The sequence below is a fragment of the Rhea pennata genome, chromosome 1 (assembly GCF_028389875.1).
Source record: "Rhea pennata isolate bPtePen1 chromosome 1, bPtePen1.pri, whole genome shotgun sequence".
NCBI lineage: Eukaryota > Metazoa > Chordata > Aves > Rheiformes > Rheidae > Rhea > Rhea pennata.
Window position 1 is genome coordinate 192,046,708 of NC_084663.1, and position 27,440 is coordinate 192,074,147.

A 27,440-nucleotide genomic window follows, 5' to 3' on the forward strand; every position below is an offset into this window, starting at 1 on the left:
TATTTTACATAAAACAAATACTCTCAAAAATTTAAAGTGACTGTTATCTTAAGAAAACAAACTCCAAGGTATACCTTGTCAGGTTGAGTAAAATATCGGGCTGGAAGTACAGGGTCTTTAGGAGATTCCAAACTGTATGTTGTGCTCTTTGACATAATGATATTCATTGCTACATCACAGACTGTGTAGAGTTTCTGTAAATAGTAAAATTTAAACAAAAAGAACTTTAGAAGTTTATCACAAATTTTGACAAAAAAATTATAGGCTTTGAGCACAGAACTGTAAGCACTCAATTTAAAACTACCATCTTAAATACCAACACTAGAATGTATCTTAAACAGTATATCACGGTACAAAAAGAAAGGAGCAAAAGACAAACAACTATACACTCAGCAGTTAGAAAGAAAGCTTTCATGTTCTTTTTACACTCAAAAAATGATATACTCCATGGTTCAGAAAACAAAGCTAACAAATCTCTGTGAGGGAAGAATAAAGAGGTTACAAACAAAAATTTGTATATCATGTGATGCAAAAATTTAAACAGGATCAGGGTTGGATACCTTCATTATATAAGACAAATTAGAAACATCTGATGCATGTATTTTTCTTCCTATACTAACCTGTACCATCTTGCACTTTTAAAAAATATTACAAAGCAGAAAACACTTTACTGCATTATATAAGGAGTAAAAGTTATAACTTACACATATTTAAAGGTAGTGTTTGATAACGTTATTGAGACAGAAACAGAAGGATGATAAACAATTACAACTCCCTTGCAAATATGCAAGATTTATTGAAGCACAGAAAAACTGATAGAGAACTTCAATAAATGTAATCATTACAGCATACAGAATATTACCTCCCACATACAATTTTACTGAAAGATATTTTAAAGTTGGTGTGTAAACAAAAAGCAACTTATTTCCAGAATTGCATCAGACCTAAATGCAATTTCCAATCCAAAGTATCACCTACTTCATTCATCTTTGGATCATCTGGTCCTTGAGCATCTTTAGTCTGTTTGATATTTTCTACCATTTTTCTGATAAATGCATGACTGTTGTTTTCATTTTTAGCCATCAATATTTCCAGTATGAACCACAGGCACCTAAAGAAGAAATTCAGCATTCCTCATTAATAAAAATGCAATAAATAAATAAATAAATAAATAAATAAATAATGACATAAAAAAAAATAGTTTACTTTAGTTCTACCAAATACTACAAATTTGGCAGTCAAGTAGTCTAACTTCAGGAAAAAAAATCACCAGAAGAAAGTAGGATGAACAGAATAAAAATCCTTCATAAGAGACTGTGAAGGTCCCTTTATAAGATACCACAGAGCACTAAGCAAAAGATACACAGTTTTTCCTCACAATATTTTCTTAAAAAATTACCATCATTATTGTGCACTGGAAAATTTATCAAGGAACTCAATAAATTAAAGTTTAATTTAGAATAAAGTCAGACCACTGTAAACCTCAGAAATAGTATTAAAAACAGTCTTACTCTTTAATGTCCTTGAGCTGTTCGATGTCTTGGACTTTGACATAATCTGGGTCATGAGCTAGAAGGTGGATAGTATAAGGAACAACATACTCTGGTAGAAGAGACAACAGTTTCTCTGAAAAGCAGAGGAAAGATGCATTAGAAGACTGCTTATCAAGAAATGTATTTTTCCACTACATAAAAAAGAGCAAAATTTAAGGTCAGCATACGTTAAAGTGTTGATATATGTGAGCCTAGCATTGCTTTGTGATGCTACTGTTAATATGGATCTCATCACTGATGTGCAGATGTTTCATGTATGCAAAATCAAGATTTTGTTTTAAGTATCTCTCAGTGCTGGATACTTTCTATCTACCTCAAGAGTACTGCCACAGCCCTTCCCCTCAATCCTTTCCTCAGTTCAAAGCCCATGTTCTCTGAAGGCCTTTGGAAAGAAGTGAGGATAGATTGCAAAATTCATGTTAATTACAATATCTGGGAGCAACACAATCACAGAACGAGCTCTACTATTATTTTTTTGGACATGTCAGTACAGAGTCTTGTTGTTAAGAGCATAGAAAGTACCCTTTTCCAAAAAAAAATAAAATAAAAAAGTGAAAATAAGATATTGCAGTCAAATCGCAACAGTGTTCTCCACAGCCTTCCTTATCTTTTTAGAGAAGGGATTGGAGGTGACCTAACAGCTACAGCGACAAAGAAATAGTGGACTGAGTCTGACAGGCTCAATCCTTCTTGAGACAGAGTAACCCAACTGAGCTATGCCATCCAAAGCTTTCAAATTTTTTTCTAGCATCCTGTGAGAGTTGTAATCCTACGCAAGGTCATGTAGGAGAAAGTCTTTTTGCTTCACAGTCAGATGGACAATTTTCCTCGGGAGATTCAGAAGTGAGAATTGTTGCCAAAAGCCCTGTCAGAGTCATAAGCATGAAATACATGTTCCATTAGGGAACAAACAAATTCCTAAGCTAACTAGCCTTACACAGAATGAATTTTTCAGTATCTCAAAGCTTGGTGAGGAAAATTAGAATGAAAAAAGTTTATATCTCAGAAGGTTGCTAGAACAAGAGACAGACAATTTGTAAAGCAAAAGTTAAAAGCCATTGTTCAGAAAAAGTCTACGCTATCTTATCTAGCCTAAATCCTGAGAGGAACGGGAGGATGCATAGCACACCTAGGTTTGTATGCCTGTACTGTAGGCAACAGGCAAGGGCAATACGCAAGGCATGCAACTATTCCGAAGATATTGCTATGGTACATCTGATCTTGACTGTTTTTGGCAAATGCAAATATATAGTATAAACATGTCTATGAACAAATGTTTGAACTTACATATGTAAGGAAGGAGGCAAATTATTGGCTTAGCTTATCTAATCACTTTTGTGAGTAAGACAGACTGAGGGCTGAAATACATTACCAAATCTGAAAAAAAAATCTTATTTTCATAAGCTTTTATCTATCCTGTATTAGGTTGCAAATAAGTCCAGACATCTATAAGTCTATATATAATTACACATGAAAACTAAACACATTAAAATGTTGACAGTTTTTTCCAGTATATGTATTCATATGAAATGCTTGACAAACATTGTGCATCTCAAATAAAACATGGTTATTGTACATTTCACAAGATAACTGAACAATTGCCATAGAAAAGTTAAGTCTTACTCAATCTATTCTATTTTCAAAGGTCTGCATAAATAGGGAGAATGCACAAGCTATATAAAATATTTAGATTCAGTCATAACAGCATGGAAAGCATAGAAAGCATTCAAAATTAATGAAGGCCCACAGCAAATACGGACAAGTTCCAAGCATACATCTTTAGACAACCATCACAGTTGATGCAGTTAACTATCTAGAATAATATATCCACTACATAGAATCTAAACCACCATGGGCTTTAAAAGAATAAGATCAACCAGCTTTTTTATATTTCAATTTAAATATAAGTAATTGAAATCCAATGTACTTTGTGAAGCACTTAAGTGTTCCAACTGATGTTCCAGTATTAACTTAAACAGTCTTCACTCCTTCAAGTACTGTCCTGCATTATAGCCACTGGCTATATGCATAACAACAACAACAACAACAACAAAAGAAGAAGAAGAAGTAGTAGTAGTAGTGGTGGTGGGTAAGACAAAGTACATCACTTTGATTTCAGAATATTATTAAAATTGGTTTGCTTTAGACATGTCCCAGGCAACTCAACTTGCTGTTATTTGTACAAATTTGCAACTACAGTAGAATGCTCATCAAAAGTTCATGAACTTAAGTGTTTAACTTCTGCTTTACACACTTTCCAATATAATATAGTAATTGTTTTCCAGACTCAGTTAGAAATAAGTGAACTAGATCCAAACAAAATAGAAAGAGAATAAACCTTAATACAAATTATACCTAATCCCAGGCATGACAGAAATACTGTTTACACAATCTTCCTTCATCGCTATCAAGCTATTTAGTCTGAAATAGAATTGAAAATCTCTTTAAATAACCAGAGTCTGGCTCCAGATTTAATTAATATGACAATTAATATCCAAAGCCAAGCCTTACAGAAATAAGATACATGGAAGTGAAAATCGCACATAATGAAAGACATAATTAGGCTGCCAGCACTCGTAGGTAATATGTGCCCCAAAACACTTGCGACAAGTATTTATGAACATTTTGGAAAGAATCTTGTTAAAAAAAATATATATATATAGTTTACAATTTATAATCTTTTACTTACTGACTTGGAAGTAAAAGTCTAGTCTTAGCTGCAAAACAGGATTTCTATGCAAGATAAGTCTCTACCCAGCTGGAACAGTACTTGGTGTACCAGCAAAATAAGTCTCATCTTGAGTGGCCTACACTCAATTGCACCTAGAGAACTTAAGAGTCCTGAGAGTGATTCCTAACAGTCTGTAAAATGGTCAGTCTGAAGGAAGGAGAAGTTTTACTATCTTGTGCCAGTCTTAGGAAGGTGCATCCTTAGGCAAAGTATAAAGAAACATACTAGCTTTTCAACAAATGCTGAAATACCAGTAAATACCTGAAACATGCTCCCCTTACCTTCTTCAAGTTTTCAAGAAAAAGTGTATCACAAAATCATCAGTTTGTAGATTTAAAAAATTGCATTAATCAAAGTAGTTGATTTTAAAGTCTAGTTTTGGTTGATTCTTTTCAAAGTATGTGTTATGGTCATTACTACCATGAGTTACTGCACAGTCAGATAGAAGAGAGAAAGGCATTCAAATAGTATCACCTTACAAGAAATGGACTTCAGCTATATTACTGTAATAATGATTTGTAAGATATGAACAGTCCAGGACTTTATTTGTTAAAAGATCAAACTGATAAGTCTGAATATCACAAAGTTCATATTGTAATTCTAAAACATCTACATCTAATCCAGAGTCCTCATGGATTACAGTGCACATCAAATCAGTGGACTCTCACAGCAGTCACTTGGTGAGCCTTTCAGCAAGAAAGTCACATACACCTAGTCTCCTCTTCCTTTCTTCTACAGATTTTTTGAATGCAAGTTTGCAATACATATTTTAATGTATTTAATAAATCAGCAATTACTTTTACTTATATGAGAATTATTAGACACTCCTCCTACATAACTGAAAAATGATTTCAAACTTCAAGCATAGTCTTAGAGTGACTTAAAGGCATTTGCTTTTTTTTTTTTTTTTTTTTTTTTTTTTTATTATTGAATGGGGAAGAAAAGGAGGGTATTTTTCTTTTTTTTTTTGAAGTCTAACTGACAAAAGGATTTCTCCACAAACTCCCTGACCAAAGTCTAAAGGGGACTGAGGTATACACAGACTAGCATGAAGCTCTTTGCATAAGTCTGTGCTTCATAAATGCAGAATTAAATCAGTTATTTGATAGCATAAGTGAGATCAAATTCACAAAATAGGTCTGGTTGATCCTGTGACAGAAAAGAAAAAAAAAAAAAAACCTTCATTTCATATAAGACCTAAGCTGAGAATCATCCTTTCAAACCTTTCAAAGAAATATTACTTCCAAAAACTCTTATTCAAAATGCCTTAAGCTTTCCACAAAGGTCTGCTTCAACCATATCCAGTGTTGCCATTGTAGGCACATAGCTTTGAGTAAATCAAAAGGGGCAAAACAGACAGTCAACATTGGTCCCTAACAACTTACAAAGCATATCAAGATACAGACTGCTGTTATCTGGAAGAAAAAACATTATATAAACCAATCCTGAAGCACGTACAAATACAGTCCATAACCAAAATAAAAAGACAATCAATTTACAGCAGCATTTACAGTGTCATTAAGGTCACATAATATTACTCAGTGAATTAAAATAAATCATTGTCAGTTCATTTACAACATAAATAATCACTAAGTTCTGACAGCACATGTAACTAACAGTGCCTTTGAACAACTGCTTTACCTCTTCTATAACCTCAGCACTTGTACAACTTCTAACAAGATTTAAAGATTTTAGAACTGTTTGTTAAAAGCTCAAAAGAAAATTTTGCTTGTATGTGCAGTTTTCATTAGATACCTCTAAGTGAAATTCAGAAGTTTACAACTATTCTGCATATATAAACAGGAAGACAATATTTTCACAGTCTATTCCCATTTACATCTGAACAACAGCAGTTAAACTGAAAAGTGACTTCTATTTTCTTACCACTAACTGCTGCATGTTGCTTCAGATACTCCCTTCTGACATTTATGTTCTTCACAAGGCATTGCCTAGCATGAGCTCTTCTTTCTTTCACTGGATCTTTTGCACACAGTGCACAAATGGCCATATATTCTAGTGGCAGTCGTAGTCTAGAAAGGCCTTTGTGAAGTTTCTGAGCAAATATTTGTCTCACTTGGTAACATTCATCCTATTAAAACAAAACAAAAATTGTAACAGTAAACTTCCAGAAGAATAACACAGACTCTGGAATGAAACATAAAAGGCTGGGTAACTATGCCAAAATCAGTTACAGACCTTGCAGCCATAGGAATGGCTCCTATCTTTTAAGAATGTCTTTTTGTTCTAATTCAGAAGGATTATACTGAATAATCAGCTGAAATTTCCCTTAAAGTCTGGAGGAATGTTCAGACTCAGAAATCTTAGATAAATTTCACACTCACAACCTAAGGCCTAATTTAGCATAGTATTTAGGTGTAAAGTTAATAACATTTTTTCCAATGTGACTGCTTTGCAGAGCCAAAGTTAAAGATTTCCATTGAAACAGCATTTAGCTACCAGTAAATATATTTTACTACTGCAGTTTCACAAGTTTTCCTTAAACAATTTATATTACAAACTGAATAAAATCCAACAGAGTAAGATAAAGGTCATATGAGAGTACTAAGTATTTCCATTACAATGTGGGAACCTGGGAGTCAAGACAGACATTTGCTGATATCTACACTTCACACCCAGTTTCCTTACATTTATGGCTAGCGCACACAGCTGGTACTGTTCTAAGGTGATGATTTCATGGTAACAAGGTTCTTGTGCCAGCTTCACAATAGCACTGCCTGCAGCCAGCCTCAAGCGAGACATATCAGGTTTACTGAAAAATAAGGACAGAAATATGAGGGTTAATCTATATACTTATAGATAAATTGTTATTTGACTTAATTAGATCCCATTAAGTTCGCATTGCTGAAAAACAATTATTTAGAAAAGAAGGAAAAATTTTGCTTCCCTTTTCAAAACAGCAGAAGTAATATGAAACCAAAAGTAGTTTCCAGGCCACCATATTTCAGAAGCTGTTACCACAAATCCATTATGTTGGACCATCTTTGCAATGAAAATACTCTTGGAATTTCCTAGAAGTTTCACATGCATGCAGTTCAGTTTTAGTTATGCACTGGATCAGCACAGTCCAAATGGCCATTCAGAGGCCTAATTTGGCCAGCAAGATACTTCTGTCAAGCATCCTGATATTCCTTTATCAGCAGTTCCTGCCAAAGGAATAGCCCAATTCTACTCCCCAGAGCTGCCAAATCTATTCCAGCAACGATAACTCAAGATCCATGCTGTACCTCAACACATATTAAGATTAATCAAGTATTATGATAGATGACTAAATGAACTGTATTTCTAAGATGATGTCAAAAAGTATGCAGAAAGTAGAAGTTTTTCAACATGTTGAAGGGAGTTTTACTTGACTGGCACACCCAAATTGCATTCCGATGTACCAAAAAAACTCCAAGAATTTGCTATTTTTCAGATCAAAAAATGGCTTCATCTATCACCCACCACCATATTTACACAGGTCATCAAATTATCAAAATCATCCTCGCATGGCTTTTACAAACTGACATTCACTTAAACTAAGTTTATTAATGCACAAATTAACTTTTAGTGTTTTTAGAAAACTCATTTCTGTAAACAATTACTTCTGCCTTACTTGAGTTCAAACAGAAAATGGTATTAAGATGTTTCATGCCTCATTGTTATTAAAGCATGAATGAATTCTATTCAGAAGTGATATATACAGCTTTTTCCTCTAATAAGTTGGAGTAAGAGTCAAGGTTTATTCTAATTTATAAACAAACATTTTTTCAGGAAGGATAAATAGTGTTTAACTCCTTAATCATTTGCCCTTTACCCTTTATCCATGAACATGGAAATTTTTACTTCTTAAATGTTAAATTTTACTTTAAATTTCATCTACTGTGATAAGCGAAGCCAATTAAAATTCAATTTTTGCACTCTAACGACAATTGAGCAATAATGACCTAACATTACTGAATGAGTAAGCCGAAGGGAAGGATAAAATTAAGAACTTTCAATCTTACTCAGCTTTAGCAGTGATAACATTTAATTCTGAAAACTGAATAAAAGAGATTTCATGTAAGTTGGCTAAGTCTTTACGGAGTATGTGTCACATTTGTATCACAGAAATATCTGCAAGCATGTACACAGGAAAGAGAAAGATGACAGTGTCCGTAATGAGTGTCATTCTTGCAATTAAAGATGACAATCAAAACCTTATTTTCCCTAAGAGGAATATGCTTAAAAAAAACCCACACACTTAATTGAGGATTTATTTTTGATGAAATTATTATAGTCAAAAGGTTTCTGACCTAATTTATTCCAAAACAGGCAATTTTTAAGGCTGCAATAAAAAAATTCAGTCCGAAATAAACATAGTTTTCAATCTCTTCCAATAATTTTGAAAGTTAGGACAAAAGAATCCTTGGTATTAACTAGTTACTAGAAGCTTCCCAAGAACTAAAAGGGGGATCTGGACATTTCTTTTCCTGGTTGTTACTACCATCCCTGAACACCAGATGTTTGAAATGAGAACAGAAGTGTAACCCCAGGGCAAGATGTTATCAAATGGAAGACACTTAGTCTTAATTAAGGTGGCAGTCTGCACAAAGATAATCTAAACAAATGCATCTTGAAAACCCGTCTGGTGCATAATCAGCTATCTTCTCTCACATCACAAATCAGTAGTTAACTTTTTTTTCCCCACACAAGGCCAACACCAGTGTCCAATTTTGTGAGCATCTTCCATGTTCCATGGGACAAAATATCCTGAATACAAGGTCTTTTAACACTGTTGCATGTCAGATGGTACAGTAGATTATAACATAGAACTATGAAGCTATAAAAGCCAAAGAATTTAAGTCATTTTCCTCTTGGTAAACTTCAACTTCTGGAAGATACAGATAGCATTTCAGAAAAATTTCAGTTCAGATTCATATCTTATACCAAAACTTTCTGCACCAGCTAGTGTCCCCCAATAGTCAAATACTCCTGTTTTGTACTTACTATAGGGTTGAGATCCGATTACAAAGAAGGTATGTAAGATTAAACTGTTTTACTTAACCAGAAAATTACTACTATCTTGAGTTTAAAATTTATAAAGTTTTTATTTATAAAATCAAAAATAAAGATCTAGAAAGGATCCTTGAGATTTTTTTTTTTACTGAATTAGCTCAAAATTAATTAAACTATTTCTGACACTGGTAAATTTAACCTTTGTACACTGACATTCCAAAGCAACTGTTGTCTAAAAATTACAAGTAACTCAAAGTCAATAATGTAATTATTTTAAAAAGAGAAGGATGAACAGCAGTACAAGTTTGCTTGTTTGTTTATTTTTTCCAAGTGGGACCTTGACTTTACCTGAGACTCTGGGCTTGAATCATGCTTTGAAATCTAATAAATCCCCTTCCCTTACACTGTCACTGAAAAGTGCAGTTGCATAGATTTAGAAAGGAAGATAGAAGCACTCATTTTACAGTTGTAGAAATACTTGTTCCAGAAATTTTTGTGCAAATTTCTAACAATGTGGAACACTAAGATTAGAGCATTTTATAATGCCAAAAAATGGCACTAAAAACAAGACCATGGCAACAGGCCCACATAAGATAAAACTTTTGAAACCCACTCCTTTCAGTTAACTAAACTGTTTTGCAAATTATACATTGTTTAAAAAACAAATACAAGCCACAAACACAAAAACTGACTCTATACAGAATGATATCAGATCCAGCACAGTTTAGCAGGTAAGGTGCTGTATTGCACAGACAGAATTGTACTTTTTCCAAAACCCACCTAACCTGGAAGGAACAGGGTCAGATTTGCACAGTAGGGGCCACTTAGCAATAAACACTACAAGAAAGAAGATATCATCATGTTCTCAATGGCTGAAGAAAAAGGGTCAGGACAGCGTCAGCTAGACACCAGCAAGTTCCATGCAGAACTAACACACATGAAACACGATCCCCCACGCTTCAGGGTTTTTGTTTGTTTTTACTCATTAGTGTAAGCGCTATAGCTCACACAAACAGAGACAATGCAGATCTGTATTGCATAAAACTTTGAGCTTTCCTAAACTTGGAAAAGCAGCAATCTGTTTGAGAAGCTCTGAACAGATCCTGCTATAACCTAGAGTATCACAGGCTAATGGCTATTCAGAACACACTCAAAGACCAGAGAGTGATCAGAGGAACCCAGAGATCAGGATCCAGGAAGACAGAAATTAAGGTGGCGAAATGAGACACCCTAATTTATCTGCATGAGCTAGCGACTAAGACCAAACCTGAACTATTAAGCCACTGCTGCCCCTGTTAAAAAATGCACTAAGGCAATTTAACAGAAGAAATTAGAAGGTTTTGCAAAGAAAGGGGGAGATTACAGAAATCATTTTGAGAAATCTGGAGGGAAATTCAGGATTAAACAAGAGTATGTTGGGATTATACAGGATTTACGTGGGATGTTCAGGGGAAAGGACAAAGGCAGGGGCAGGGAGAGATCAAGGCTAACAAAGGAGGAAAAAATTAAGGCAAATGAAGAGCACAAGGGTATAAAAGGGATCTATCACATGTAAGCAGGGCTGCTGCTCAGAAGGCCTGTCCAACTGAGCTCTGCATTTTATTGCAGTCTGTCTTATGTTCAACTCTATTTTTCAGCATTTGCTATGCAACTCTGCTCTCCATCCTGCGTGGTGGAGAGGATGGGGGAAGGCAGGGCATGCAAGAGCTCCACTAGCAAACTTCAGCCTGGGCTAGCCGGTGAATAAGACAAAGCCAAATACAGGAAAGATCAGTGAAGGGGTGCCTTCGCTGAGCATCATCAGTCCTTAGGGTCAAACTACTTGCACTGTTTTATGTGGGTACCTATGGACAGACCATTCTCCTGCGTATGTTCACCTGCTTGCAGCTGGCTGTGTGTACACTGCCTTTCCCCCATTTGGAAATTGCACTCAGCCTCACTATTGACTGGATCTGGAAACTGGAATAAGGAGCTGCCTCTCATCTCCATCAGACAAGGGAAAAAGGAATTCCCTGGGTCCTCCTATCCAGCAGATTCACGTATCCTTAAAAAGTAGTAAAGCCTGAAAAGAACTGTAATAAATTACTCTAGCTTGACCCAAACAGCCTCTAACACAGAACAGCTCACATGTTATTGCAACTGTCTGCCTGCACTACATATCCCAGCCCCATCATTAGCTTGAACAACAGAGAGCTGATCACACTACTACATATAGTTTCTATTATTATTTATAGTTTTGCGTACAAAAAAGTGGGTAAAACTTGTATTTCAAAAAGGTGCACTGTATGGAATCATCACTCCAAGTGTGACAACATGCAGGACCTAAAGTACTGACAATATTCACAGTTGACTGGATAAGCTAGCTTCCAACAAAGTGGGCTCAGCAGGGATTTTCAGGCATGCTGAAAAAACTTTACTGTCACTTTTTAAACTTACTGACACACTCCATTTACGCCGTATTGAAAAAGCTGCCATAGACACAATTTTCAATATGTTTGGCAAACAGTAATGGCTGATAACTTGTCGCTTCTGCTACAGTAGAGGATTAAAAAGTTACCACAAAAAACAGTAAGTTATCTAACAATGACCCCAAAAAAGAAATTTATATATTAGGAGTTAATCCTCTTTATATATTTCCCTTCTTCCTTTCCCTTTTAGTGTCCTCAAAGGAAGAGAGGCTGCCCTTCAAGGAAAATTGCCTTATCTTACATACTAGGTATTCCCAACTGCAATATGCTATTATTTTTTCATTAGAAAGCTTTCCTACCAGCCTTTGGCACATGCAACAATTTGTCCACTGACAAGGGCAAGCTGCATAAAAGCATAAAACCAATTTACAAATGAAGAGGAAGTGACTCAGGTTATCCTCGCAATATGAGTAATAGTTCTTCAAAGAAGGGGATAAAGCAAAGAAGAGAAAAACATTAAAATATTGCTACATCATAGTTACAATATTAAAAAACACTCAAATTTTAATGTAGAAATTCACCCAAACTTGCTATTAGTGCCTACAAAATGAAATAAGATGCATCTAAATTGTTAGGCAGCTAACATAATATTTTAAGCACTACTAAAATGTGCTAAAATGTGTGCATTTTCTCCCAACAGACATAACATATAGTAACTTTTTGATATACCTAATTTTCCCCTGTTCTGTCAAGTCTCCATCACTGTGCAATATTGTTGTTAGCAACCTCAAAGTAGATGTTCCTGATTTACTGTGGTTGTTCTTCATTCCTAACAACCATCGAACCATCATCTTGATGGCTTGAATCTGAAAGAAATTTAGAAATAGGAGAATCAAAAATCACATTATGTACCTTATTTTAAAAATAATTTCTATCTTAGTTTAATCATACTGCATTTTCCCAAATAATTTTTATTATCAAGAACACTATCCTGTGAAACCTGCAAAACATCAGTAAGTATTGTGTACCCTACTGAAATATCTTTTAGTACGGCATACTCTCGTGAAAAAAGCAAGTTTTCACCGAAAGTCTCAAACAAATGAAAATTATACAACCTCTAGTCAACAAAGTTTTTTTCCACTAATCAATCACATCTTCAGTCCTGTGAAAACATTATCTTAATTGACACTATAGCTATTAAATACTGTGGAATAGGCAAAACAATTTAGTGTTACTTGTAAACAAAATGTTACTTATTAAAATGCAAAACAGATTTTCTTAACTCCTATGCTTAAACAAGTCCTATATAATCTTTTTAATACATGCAATATTTAGATACAGAATTCTTTAAGAAGTGTAAATTAAAACCATTTCATAGACATTGCAACTGTTTAATAATCAACCTATATTAAAGATAATCAGTTCCTAGAAAAGTATGTTCCTTTCATGGCTACTTAAATAAAAGACTCAAAGCCTACTACTTAAAATAACTGTCCTTTTCAAGAGGAAACATCAAGTATTTTGAGGCAAGTTTCTAAAAGAATGCAGGATCCAGCTACCATGAAACACTGAACAATTTCACAAACACAACAAAATAAAAATATTCATCTGAATCAGGTAGACATCCTTGAAAAGAAATGAATTTCAAAACACAGAATACAAGAGCTTTGTGAAAATTATGATAGAGGAAAAAAAAATTAGAAGACAGGATAGGAAGAAATCTCCTAGGTGCTGAATCCAGCTACGTTCTTCTAGTATAGATATTTTTGTACACAATATCTTAGAATTTTTTCTTTATCAGAAAAGGCAATTGTAATATGTTTACATTACGCATTTGTAATATTACTGAAGCTCTCCAGTTCATTATATGGAAGACATCAACAATATGATCAAAATTGTCAACCTCAGATCTTAAAATTCCTTGATTAAAAGCTATAATCAAGTTTATTTTCAGCACTGCAGCTGAGCTACTCCAGCTACAGTACTAATCCTACTCATAAGACCAGCAGGAGGCAGGATGTCAGTCACTCAAGAACTCAAAATTCATACAGTTTTTGGAACACAACTGAAGCTCTTTTTTTGCCCTAACTTTTAATGAATCTTCCACTGAAATAGCTGGTAAGTTCCAACAAGATGATCTAGCTTATAATAATAACTGCTCTTTAGAGAGCAATTTAGTTTATCAGTTCAATTTCTTATTGCCACAACCAGTGCCAATATCGTTACTGCTTCCCATTTGTTTGGGACAGACAAACATGCTAGCTCTATTTGATAGTCAAGTTAATGGTGTACGAGCCAGCTCCACTCCTAGAACAGTCTAACTGCATTGATACAGGACTGTTGTACATACAAATTCAGCCAAAGCAGTCACATACTAAATTGCACCAGTACATCTCTGGTCAGCTCCTGGCCACTGTGAGCTTTTGCTTCTCTTCCTCTTTCATGTCAGTTTACAGTCAGAGTCTACTCTAAGCACTTGCTGCATGCAAGGAAGACAAGTCCACTTCCTCCACAGTTTGTTCTGCTCCCATGCTATTTCCTTCTTTCTCTGCTAGGTTTAATGATGCTATGATGACACTCCACCAACCCTTCAGAATTAACATATTCCCATGAAATTAGTATGGGACATGAGAATTCCCCAGTCGCTACGTTTCACTACCTGAAGACTTAAATATGACATGAGTTCGCATTGTCCTCATGTTTTAAATTTTCTCTTTGCAGTCACACAGGATAACTATGAAAGGATAATTCATGTTGGAAGGAGTGTCAGGAGGTTTTCAGTCCAATCTCCTCCTCAAACAGGGTAAGTTATGGGGTCAAACCAGTTTGTTCCAATCTCAAAAGAGTCCAAGGATGGAGACTACACAGCCTTTCTGTGCAACCTACTCCACTGCCTGATTGTTTTCAAAGTGATAAAGTTTCCTCCTTATATCCAGTCTGAAACTTCCTAGTTTCAATTTATGCCCCATGAACCTAGACTCCTCCTTCAAGATTAAAAATGAAGGTTTAGAATCTATACAACACAAAAACATCAGAAAAGTCAAAATACAACAATGGACACAACCATCCAAAAGACCACAAATGATTCCATTGTACTAGATATAGGAGCAGAACAAACTAGGTGTATTTTAAGTGCAAGCAAAAGTGATAGGATGTGATCATTTCTTTCTAAAATAGTGAACTTCACATAAGTCTCTGACTTCGCATATGAGAAAATTGTGTTCAAACGCTTTATGCAAATAATCAGCAGTGTGCAAGTATGAATTTTGTAAAAAACATGCAACAAAAACAAGTGATTAAAAAAAAGGAAAGTGATAAGAACAGTTGCAGAATAATTGTAGCCCTTTTCTCTGAGCTAGGATTAGAATCATAGAATCACAGAATGGGTAAGGTTGGAAGGGACCTCTGCAGATCTAGTCCAACCTCCCTGCTCAGCAGGGTCACCTACAGCATGGTAGACAGGGTTGCATCCAGGCGGGCCTTGAAGATCTCCAGAGAAGCAGACTCCACAACCTCCCTGGGCAACCTGTGCCAGTGCTCCGTCACTCTCACAGGGAAGAAATTCCCCCTCACCTTCAGGCAGAACTTTCTGTGCTTCACGAGGCGACTGAAAAGAGTTTGTCCCCATCCCGTTGACACCCTCCCTTCAGGTACTTGTACACATTGATAAGATCCCCACTCAGTCTTCTCTTCCCCAGGCTGAACAGGCCCAGCTCTTACAGCCGTTCCTCATAGGGCAGATGCTCCAGCCCTCTGATCATCCTTGTAGCCCTACGCTGGACTCTCTGCAGTAGCTCCATGTCTCTCTTGCACTGGGGAGTCCAGAACTGGACACAGTACTCCAGATGAGGCCTCACCAGGGCTAAATCAACATTACATTATCAATATGTCTCCCTTGTAAAGGTATAATGACCAAACATCCCCTGCAACAATCCTGGAAAACAGTCCTAGGAACAATGTCTCCCTACTTGATCAGCATTTCAACAACACCTAGCAGAGGTTTCTAGTACGTAAATTTCCAGACTGCCATCATTGCAGGAGTATTATAAAATCTAGATGTTCGTGCAAGACTAAAAAATGAAACAGTAACTAAAAGCACAAATAGAGACATAGGATTAAAAAACAAATACTGCAGTGCATGTGGAAGAAAACAAGAAATACTACTGCTAATTTGTAAGTCTAAATCCAGCATGCATGTTCCACTGAAGTATTCAGTGCTGGACACTGTCAAAAGAGGCTTATGCGTTAGAGTGTACACTCACATGCTAGGCATAAAAATACAAGTCTAATTCATACAATAATTATTTTAATTCATATTTAATAGGGCACTGAAACATTTTTCTACAGACATCACTTCATTTAGGCTTAGCACGCAAAACTATGCTGGCCTGTGTCTATTTGGCCGGACAGTTCCTCCAAACCTAAATGAAGATGTACTTCTGTGTTCATCCCCTTACCTTTTTTATTTAACAGATATTATAAACTTTTGAAAAAGCTACTGGTTATAATATATCTGTATTATTTATATAACAGTTATATTTTAAAATGTCTTTTTCCCCTTGTTAATCAGATTTTAAAAATACTTTGTCAACAGAGAGATCCATTTATAAACTAATCAGGTCATCTGTAGTGCTCATTAAATTTAGGCTTCATAATAGTAATAAAGGCTAATTAAATTTGCAGATCAATTTTCACCATAACCTGTTTTCACGTGCCCACAAATGCTTCAAGTTTCAAGCTTTATTCCAACTTGAAATTGCTTTAAGATTTTCTACTTAAGCCTTTCAACTGGACAAATTCAATACAAAAACACATTTTACAGAGACTACACAGTTTTCAAGTGTCATTTAAAAAATTCAATTAATATTTACTACTTCAAGTTGCATATTGAACTGAAATTACTTAACTACATAAGTGTACATCTTATTTCTCTAGACTGTGCAAGTATTGCACAAAAAAGAAGAATATCTTTGCTGCAGTCAGATAAGCAGAGAACTAACAAACCAACTCCAGATGTAACTGAATGTTTCCAATAATGAATTCTGTACCAAGCTGGAAACCAAAGTGCTTACTAAATTGGCAGACAAGGCACCATTATGCTACAAAAAGTTTAACAAATCTGTGAGAGAAGGTATAGAACTTAAAAGTATCGGAGCAACTTTACTCAGAGGCACAAAATGGAAACAGCTGCCATAATTAAACAGCATGCTACAGAGATGTGCATCCTTTTAATTATGGAAGAAAATGTGAAAGCATAATCTACCTCTGTAGAAAGTGGATGTAGAATCTACCTTCTTAAAAAAAAAAGAGAGAGAGAGAGAGGATTAAAAAAAAAAAAAAAAAAAAAAAAAAAAAAAAAAAAAAACAGACATAGGATGCATTTTCCACAGAACAAGTCCATTTCTAACTGAAAGGAGAAAAAAATGGAGGTAATGTATTACCAAGCTTAGAAATGGTAATAAACTTATTCCAAGCCACGGACAAGTTTAAGATGATTTTTAGGTAGAAACTGTATGAAACAGTTCAAACTTTATTTTTTTTTCCCTAAGTTTTTCTCTAATACATATTTTCCTTCTTTGTGTACAATGTAACATATTTACTCTTTGTGAAAACAGGCAATTGCAAAAATGGCTTTTTCCTTATTTCAAGACACCACTAAAATTTTCCTAGAATGTTTTCAGAATTCCAGTGAAAAATATAAAGTTTAATAGTTAAATACTGTAGAGACTTGTTTAAGTTGAGTAGAAATAATTAAGTGTGATAATATCTGGCATATTTAACTGTTGTACACTAAATATAGGACCATAATAAAAATTCAGTAAGGTATATATGTAAATTTATTTACAAAACCTTCTCTCCTGGCAATCCAACCTCTCTCCCCTGATACAGTCCTCAATTTAAAAATAGTTTCTCTTTTTAACTTTTTTAAGCAAGGAAATCTTGATATTTAATATATTAATTATTACACACACAAGCATAGAAAGACATATTAAGTGCTACTTACTTTAACAAGTGTTTCAGGAGAGACTTCTTCATCTGGAACCCAAAGTTTTGTCGTCTTTTTCCCTGGAAGCTAAACCAAATTTTACATTTTGTTATGCTACTGTTACTTTACTGAAACCTGCTGCAACCTCCTGTGTCGTTTGCTTCTATAAACAATACAGCAGTTGTCTTTATACCTTCCTTATTCATAGAAATGACAAGTACAGAAGTAAGGTATTCTTACCTCTATTCAAATATCAGCAAGTTTAATAGTAGTAATAAGGTTTTTAAAAAATTATTTTCTGAACACTGGGGCTTCAGAGTGCAAGACCATAGAATCATAGAATCAGTAAGGTTGGAAGGGACCTCTGCAGATCATCTAGTCTAACCTCCCTGCTCAGCAGGGTCACCTACAGCATGGTAGACAGGGTTGCATCCAGGCGGGCCTTGAAGATCTCCAGAGAAGGAGACTCCACAACCTCCCTGGGCAACCTGTGCCAGTGCTCCGTCACTCTCACAGGGAAGAAATTCCCCCTCAGCTTCAGGCGGAACTTCCTGTGCTTCAATTTCTGCCCATTGCCTCTTGTCCTGTCACACGGGACAACTGAAGAGTTTGTCCTTGTCCCCTTGACACTCTCCCTTCAGGTACTTATACACGTTGTTAAGATCCCCACTCAGTCTTCTCTTCCCCAGGCTAAACAGGCCCAACTCTCGCAGCCGTTCCTCACAGGGCAGGTGCTCCAGCCCTCTGATCATCCTTGTAGCCCTACGCTGGACTCTGCAGGAGCTCCATGTCTCTCTTGTCCTGGGGAGCCCAGAACTGGACACAGTACTCGAGATGAGGCCTCCCCAGGGCCGAGTAGAGGGGCAGGATCACCTCCCTCCACCTGCTGGCAACACTCTTCCCAGTGCACCCCAGGATACCGTTGGCTTTCTTGGCCACAAGGGCACATTGCTGGCTCATGGTCAATTTGTCATCCACCAGCACTCCCAGGTCCTTCTCTGCAGAGCTGCTCTCCAGCAGGTCAGCCCCCAGCTTGTATTGGTGCCTAGGGTTATTTTTTCCCTAGGTGAAGGACCCTGCACTTGCCCTTGTTGAACCTCATGAGGTTCCTCTTTGCCCAACTCTCCAGCCTGTCCAGGTCTCTGTTGCTTCAAAAATAATGCTCATTTTTAATATCCAGTAAACCAGGATCTCAAGTGCAGAAATTGAGACAGCAATTACCTCCCTAAGCGTAGCTGGCAATACTTAAGCATTTAACTTTATAATCACTATCGATACAGAAGTATCAAACAAATCAAGAATCGTAGTCTTTCATTTAAACAGTATATTTTAGTTTCAAATGCATCATACCTGCTAAAACTCTTAAACAAGCAAGTTATGATAAGAGATAAAGCAAAGGAAACCAATAACAAAATTTCCTATTTTAATAAAGGGTAGGACATAGGTGATAGTTAACTTGTCATTTTTGTAATGACTACAAAGTTAGTGCTACCCACCTTTTCTGTACTGTGGGCTTTCAGTTGGGTCAAATAATACTCACAGAAAACCAAAGACAAATACATGCAAAAGGTAAAAGCAGCAAGTCAAAGTTTTGTTTTGTTTTAAACACATACTTTTCTTGCCAATTATCCTACAGCAGGAAAAGGGGAGCCTTAAAATTACAAACAAACAAATAAAACTTACCCTGTCATTCATTAGCAAATCTTTAACAATAAAAGTGGCAACCAAAGATTTCAAAGGCGCAGCAAATTGATCAGGTGCTAGCATGGCTATATGGCCAATAGTAACCAATGGTGTAATGAGATGCTCAAAATTGCTTGGATCCAGACTCTTATGCAGTGGCTAGAATAAAGGCAAAAAAATCAGATATTATTGATAAAATTTATGTCTTATTAAAAGACAAGAAAAAATCTGTATCAGGTTACTCATTCTAACAATTGTATTAACTGCCCATTTAACCCACCTATTTCCATTCCAGAAATGAAATCTTGAAAGAACTATTAATCATTTAGATTTAAAAACACATTCATCAACCCTATAACAGGCTTCCCAGGAATTACAAGACAAGTCAAGACAACAGACATAAAAGGCTAATCACATTTAGGAAGAAGAGTTCAAAAAGGGGTAGTTTAAGCTGGACCATTTGGGAAACAATGCATTAAAAAGCATATTTTCTTGTTGAAGCATATTACATCTCAAAATGGCAATTTCTGTAATGATATGATTCATCCTTCAAGATAAAAAGGCAGATGAGCCCTAATTAAAAAGGATATTTGGAGTTATAACTATAAACTCTGCAAATAGTTTCTACCATAACTTAATTTTCCATAATTTCTGTAATCATTTAAACATTTTGTGCCAGTCACAATGGGAGCGATAGGTGGTGTTTGGTTCTGGTTTCCAAGAATAGTTCCTCATTCCAGTAGACAGGCCTACACTTCTGTTTTTATTGTGTGTTTATTATTTGGTTTTTTAGTAGACTAAAGTAAACCTAAGGAGGATGGATGACAGGACATTAAAAACATCCCCCATTGCTACCATTTTTGAGGTCAAACTGTATGGGAACTAAGACAGAAGGAAAAGATGCCTCCTCTAAATTTGATACAACTAACTTCCAATATGAACTGCCTCTATGCTCCTTAGTTTATGCATGCAATATAAAGATTAATAAAAAGGAACTTAAATATTTTCATCTTACCTCAAATATCTGCGCAAACTGTGTTTCTTTACTGGAAAATATTGCATGAATGCAGTGAATGGCATACTTGGCTTGACGAGGGGGTCCTTTTTTTGCTTTGTGATGCAACACTGGAAGCAAAGCACTACAAAACAGATAATCTTTTCAAAAATTGGAAACCTTTCAAAATACTAAACTAGCAGAAATGTAGATTTACATATACATATATGTATAAGCACACATATATAGAACAACACTTCTTCAAACACACTAATTCTCCTGGTTCTGGCAACTTCTTTAAAGAAAGGAAAAGTTATTTACATGGCACGGAAGTAAAATAACTCGGTTTTGTCTATAAAAGTATCATATGGTAAAACATTCTATCCGCACAAGCTACTAAAATGCTTTTTGGGAAATACTGTTTTCTATATGTTCTCACTCTGAGTGAGAAATTGCAAAGAATATTTTTACACTGTCATATACTGAATTCAGAGAAAAAGTGTAAGTAATTCTGAATTGCAATAATACAAATTAGTGTTATCAGCAATATGTCAGTTATCACTTCTTTGGATATATTTATTGCACTTCTATTCTTCAAAAATTAGTCCATTTTAAAATCATTCAAACTGTTCCCTGTTTTATCTGAAGCAATACTTTTTCTTAAAAGAATGCAGAATAACGTAGCATGCAAAAGGAAAAATGAAGTCTTCTAGAATCTCATTCTGTTTGAGTAGCGCTCTTTAAGATACACTTACGATCTTATATGAGGAAAGTCTTCTTCGATTTTGCTTCCTGTGTTCTTGAAAATTTGTAAAGCAGCTTCTGCCACTTTTTCATCATCCATTTTCAAGCAAGCCAGAAGAGATTCAAAAGTTTCAGCTGAATGAAAGGAGATAGGGTGTGTAAACGAAAGTACCTGTCAAAATAAAATGAGAGTCTCATTAATATTTTTTGATGGTCTGCTTACACAGACACATCAAGATTGACTTTTCACTGCAATTTTGGAATATTTACAATACTGTGTCTGTTTTGGTCACATGATCCTTATTGCTTTCTTTTTCTGTCAATTATTAGCACTTCCTAAACTTCTCTGACTCTACATGATCTCACCACCTTTAACTGACTTCTTCAGTCTCAGTTTAATTTGTAAGTCTGTATTTCTCAGGGGGTACATCTACATTAGCAAGCAGTGGGTTACAGTAGGAGCAGAAATGGAATTGGTGCTAAGGAAGCAACGTTCATACTATATGCATTTTGGGGGTTTTATTTCAGAATAGCTCTGGTCTGACTGAATCCACTTTACTTACTGCAGTGCAAACTGTGCTCCTGAAACATATCTCCAAGTGTGGTTTCTGCAAAAGGAATTGAGTTTGTGTGCTCCCACACTACTCAGAAAGGCAAATAAAGCATGGTAAGCAGGACAACTAGAAAATTCTAGGACAACTAGGGGAGGGGGAGAGGAAAGGGGGGTAGAGGGGAGGGGGGGAGAGGAAAGGGGGGTAGAGGGGAGGGGGGTAGAGGGGATGGGGGGAGAGGGGAAGGGGGGGGAGGGGGGGGAGGGGGGGAGAGGGGAAGGGGGGGAGGGGGGGGAGGGGGGAGGGGGGGAGAGGGAAAAAAAACACCACACTGTCATTGGTGGCTAATGGCAGGGGAGAGGAGGCAAAAACAAGTTACCTCACAACCACAAGTCCACATAAGCATTGTTTATGACTACAATCTATATATATTATTGAAAGCCTACATTGTTACTTCAGTGACTACATCTATGTACAGAAGCACAAAAACAAACCCGGAAAAAAAAAAGGAAAAAAAAATCACACTCCAATCACCAAAACTCAACTGCTGATATGTTCAGCTCAGTTGGTTAGAGCGTGGTGCTAATAATGCCAAGGTCGCGGGTTCAATCCCCATACGGGCCACTCACTTGAGGGTTGGACTAGATGATCTCCTGAGGTCCCTTCCAACCTTACTGATTCTATGATATCACACATGCAACTACTTTCAGCTTTATATTTCAATTTTATTTCTAAATAATGTATAAAATAATCTTAAAAGTCGTATACAGTGAGTATGGAGAAGAAAAAAATATTTCATATTATATATATATATATATATGTATATGTATGGGGGGGGAAATGTAATGTCTTTTTTTGGATAACTGCCACAATGATTACAATTGACAGTAGTGAGTGCTAATTACAAATGCATTTTAACAAAGTTTCTTTAGAAAGTTTTCAAGTGTTCATTGATCACCAACAGTATACTTGCCTTAAGCAATTCAAGACCTGCCCTAATTGCCTGATCAGTAGGTACACCCTCATCTTCATCATCAGCTGTTCCATCTATAGACTTGTTTACTTGCTTGATAAGAGCACTGAAAAGAAAAATTAAAGGGCAGTCTTATTACTGCAATTCCAGCCAATATGACCACTTCATAAGTTTAAAACACAAGTTTGTTTAAAGCATATAAGGTATAAATTTATAATAAAATAAGTGAAAGTCAACTACATATACAATCTGGTCGCCCTCCTCTCCCACATACATCAAAGATAATTAAACATTAATTTCAAAAATGTTCATCCATCATGAGTTAGGAGCTACATACACCTTATTCTGGAAGGATGACCAAAATAAGGAAACAATTTGAGTAACAAATTCAGACAAGAGTTATGTTGAGGTTACAAGCTGCTTATAATTGACGGAAATAACCATTATTAATGTTTAGCCTATAACCAAGAACAAAGTAACTGTTAAACAGCTGTGACAGGAGTTGATGAAAATTCAAAAGTCTTATCTCCTCCATATTTCACGTCAACAGGAACGCTTGTTTTTTCTTACATTGTTCCCTAAGAAGGGAAATGGTGATTATCAGACTGAGCCTATTAAAAAGGCCTATAGGTAGCTCTCTGATGAGGAATGAACAATATTCAGAATATTTCTTCAGTACACACTGCAAGTTCTATTTATAATCACTAGTAGTAAACCAAGGGAGAGACCTCCTAGTTAGACTTTCAGTCTTTTTTTCCCCCCACCCTTAACTGGATAAAAATAGCCTCCTACAGAAAAAAAATTAAAGCAGTCTGATAGCATCAAAAATGAAGTAGAAATTTAGTGAAAACTTACAAAGTTGGGAAAAGACCAGCTCTGTGGTAAAACTAGTAACAACTGTCTTTTACTACTTAAGTTTACTAATAATGTTTCTGAAGCGGATTTTAAATGAAATCTCATGGCCCTATTAGGTCATATATATATATGTATGTATGTATGTATGTACATATGTATATATATATGACAGGCAAAAACTGAAAAGTTCCAGTTAACTACTACAGCTGGAATTAACTGATAAGAATTTACCAGTATTTAGAACCAGTTCACTCTAATAACCACTTTACCCATTACTGGCATCTACAACTTTGCCAGTTTACTCTTCCTTAAAACTTAAGGCATTAACACTTTACTTATATTGCTGTTTAAGTCACTGCAGTCTAACATCCTGCGTGGAAAAATTTTAACAGAATTTTCGAATAACCAAGGATATAAATCTCTCTTAAAAATCACTCATAAAACAAACTTTCTCAATCAGTAACAGATCCATTTTTTTTTCCTGAAAATTTCTCCTAGGCAGGCTGAATGATAAATCATTTTGTGCTGTTGCACTCTGAATGAGGAGGCAAACTCCTAAGCAAGGGGAAAACAGAAGATATTGAAAGTCACTAGGCTTTAAAAACTTTTCCACCCAATCTATTACTATTGTACTTGAGGCAAAATTAGAAACCACACTTTCAAACCCTGTGAACTACAACCATACAAAAATATACCTGATGGATTCAGTATCAATATGAACAGGAGCAATTCTCTCCAGAAGAAACTTTATCATTTCCAGGAAAGGATTTGTTGGTTGTTTTGGGTTGCCCAACTTCTTTGTAATTTCCCTCTGCAATATAAATTTCAGTTAAATAATTTAGTTTCAAAAATATTCATAAATATTCTTAAATATTAAGAGCTATCCTTACCACACATCCTTCAGCCTGTTTGCAAGAACATGTTGGGCTAACTAGCATTTCTAACTGACTTCTTATTTTTTCATCATCTTCTAGAACTTGTGTAAACTTCTTCATGAAATCTTGAGCTTTGCCTGGATCAGGAAGATTTCCTTTAAAAGAAAAATAAATGACTATTTATTTCAGTAAGTATCAGTATTGTAAGTTATACAAGTTTGAAATTCACATGTGTGTGCCTACATACTTTCTTGGCAAGCTAACCAAAAAGGAGGAGAAAAACCCACAAACTTCCGAACTCGTATATCTATGAGAATACTTATTTCAAAAAAAGTTTACATTTGCAGACTTCCCTGGCTATTACATTGGTCTCCCTTTGTGCTCCCCTTCCCTCACACTCTTTATTCATCCTTCCCTCATATTCACCGAGGCTTCTTGGTCTTTTTAACTACATTAACAGCTGAAGTTGACCTCAAAATCTCTACAGGCAACAGTACAAAACCAACATTCCACAGAAAAATGCATTAAGTATTTAATTACCTGATATGGCAAGCATGAAAAGGGTATTTTTGCTAAATTACTCCTCCACTAAATCTAAATTGTCCGTATCTGGCTTGCAACATGAAAAAATATCAAAAGGTACATCTTAAATGGTACCTTAATTTGATGTTTAATAGTACATTCACAAGACAATCTATTGACAAAAGTATTACTATACTGTTTAAGATGCTTCATCTTTTTAGTACAGTAAATATTAAGCAAAGTTGGCACAGACAATAGTATAAGACTACAGAATAGTTAAAGTTCTACTAAGTATTTTTTGTTTTTGTTTTGTTTGAAAATGCAACCTAGAACCAAAGGAATTAGAACAATTACAAACTGATCAGCTTTTATAGTATAAGGAAAAAAGCATTTGAGACATGGCCAAAGCCAGTAGTAAGATTCAGCTTTTCTCAAGATATTTTCAAAAACACATATCTTTAAGCAGTATCTATTTTTTCTCCCAAAATAACAGTATGCATTAAAAAAAAAAAAAAAAAAAAAAAAGTTTGATTAAAAACAAAATTTTGGAATTGTAAAGCAAGTTTTTCTTTCTCCCTTAGTTCTAATGCTTTGGGTTGTCTGTGTGGCAGGGTTGGGCGGTGGGGGGGAAGTAGCAAGAGTTCACACTACATGGATGTTCTTCAGTTTCCAAAGTGCTTTCCTGCTTCTGAAACCTGAACTCCTTCATTTTCCCCAACATCATTTACAACACCAACACCTCAAAAAACAGGTAAGGTAATAGCTAGTTTAATATTAGTTAACGTCAGATAATATATATTCTATGATAAATGCTGACACAAGTGTTATTAATTCAAAATGTAAGTGATCTCAAGTTAATCAACAACAGTTAGAAATGCAGCCAAAATATAATATGATAAGCTTCATAACTGGAGATATTTAACAATAAGGAATTAATTCTCCTTACAGATATCTTGATAATCATAATACAACAGTATGCTTTGGAGAATTATCAAGATTTGTTATAAAAGTGCATAAACTCAAATGATTTTAAAAGAGGAAAGTAACATATTTCAACAACAGTTTTTAGACAATTTTAGACAATATTTTTAATATACTTCAGTTGACTTACTTGTTATAACCATCACTTTTGAGAATATAGCTTTACTGCTGGCATCTGTCTGCAAGTCAAAATAAAAAAAAGTATTAAGTAAAAATTTTACATTATGTTTTTCCACTTGAATACAATGCACAATATTCCATAATGTTCTATTATCAGCAAGTCAGCCCCTATCATTTGGCTAGCATGTGAGTGTATGAGCAGTTAAAAAGCACCATTGCAAACTTAATGCTAGGTACTTGCAAGAAATAAAAGATTAATCATGACTACAGTAACACTTTTCCTCAAATATATGTATATAAGTTTTTTTTTTTTATATTACTTCTTAATTTACTATCTATTTTATGAACAGGGTAAACAGCTTTTTTCCTATAACAGTGTTTACCACGTAAAGGCTCTTTGTTTTGAAATAAAAAATGAACAGCAAGCATTAAATCCACTTTATCTTCTTGTTCACATACTCATTCTAAATAGTCTCAGCAGTAGCTCCCACCTTACTGTAAAGAACAAAGCAAATCAATATCAACATTACTGGTACTGTAAAGCTGAAAAGAGAAGACAGAGGATAGCAGTATAACTACAAAAATAACAACTAAGGACAAAGATAAGAGTAAAATATGAAAACATTGCATTTCTGAAGATCAGTGAAACCTGGATTTCAGCGAAACTGCCTCTGATTTAAAAAATAAATAAAAAATAAAACAGTCCAATAGCTCCTCACAGCTATAGTAAATGATACAAAACAGAGTTTTATCTCTATTTTCTTCCATCACCAACTATTTGGGTACCTGATTTCAAGTTCCTCATGAAAAGTCCATCTTAATAATCAGTTCCCTTTAACATGTAAAGGAAATAGAAGAGGGAAAAAATTGACAGCCATGTAAAACTACAAGAATTATGCTTCTTACAAATAAGTAATATTCTGCAACACATCATCCACTACTGCAGATGAACAAAACAGTTTCTAAAACACTTTTTTCCCTTATTAGCTGTAATCTACAATATTCTACAGAAAAGGAACTTCTGTGGAATTATATTGAAGCTCAAAATATGAGGGAAATACAAGTACAAATGGCAGAGGGAATCCTTAACTGTAAAGTGAGGATAAAGTCTTAATCGTCTTCATAAGTGTTGTAAGGTGCATGAAAGAATAAACAAACTGAAACCCTTCATTGTTGTGTAAAAATAAGTGTTGTCAAACAACTCTGAAATCCTCATTCTTAAGTAGGATGAAAATGAGAACCCAAAAAATTAAAGTTTGCAGCTGAGTAAAAAGCATACAGACATAATGGCTTCCAAACCAAAATGGAAACAGCTCTTTTGCCAAATGACTTCTGAAAGAGCAATGCTGATGACATAGCTTACAAAGTCTGCAAGGCTTTGTAAATGTAAGTAGCATCAATTACAGCCTACAATTATCATACGATATTCCTCTGGGTAAAACGTTAAACAAGAGCATAACCACCATTTA

General features: G+C 35.2%; 1 protein-coding gene across 6 annotated transcripts in view; it reads right to left on the reverse strand.

Annotated features, from left to right (window-relative positions):
* Window positions 1-27,440, reverse strand: part of PDS5B (PDS5 cohesin associated factor B) — a 119,976-nt gene that overhangs the window by 17,267 nt on the left and 75,269 nt on the right. For 5 of the 6 annotated variants that reach the window (XM_062567121.1, XM_062567122.1, XM_062567119.1 and 2 more), the window contains 14 exons: window positions 25,982-26,030; window positions 24,364-24,503; window positions 24,169-24,284; window positions 22,619-22,724; window positions 21,106-21,266; window positions 20,372-20,495; window positions 19,357-19,515; window positions 17,692-17,760; window positions 12,417-12,553; window positions 6,931-7,054; window positions 6,169-6,373; window positions 1,512-1,626; window positions 979-1,111; window positions 75-194 (listed from right to left, as the gene is read on the reverse strand). In XM_062567121.1, the coding sequence (XP_062423105.1) occupies window positions 75-194; window positions 979-1,111; window positions 1,512-1,626; window positions 6,169-6,373; window positions 6,931-7,054; window positions 12,417-12,553; window positions 17,692-17,760; window positions 19,357-19,515; window positions 20,372-20,495; window positions 21,106-21,266; window positions 22,619-22,724; window positions 24,169-24,284; window positions 24,364-24,503; window positions 25,982-26,030 (1,758 nt within the window). Of the gene's footprint in view, window positions 1-74; window positions 195-978; window positions 1,112-1,511; window positions 1,627-6,168; window positions 6,374-6,930; window positions 7,055-12,416; window positions 12,554-15,444; window positions 15,550-17,691; window positions 17,761-19,356; window positions 19,516-20,371; window positions 20,496-21,105; window positions 21,267-22,618; window positions 22,725-24,168; window positions 24,285-24,363; window positions 24,504-25,981; window positions 26,031-27,440 lie in introns of those variants that run through there. The other variant, XM_062567125.1, reaches the window with a different exon arrangement.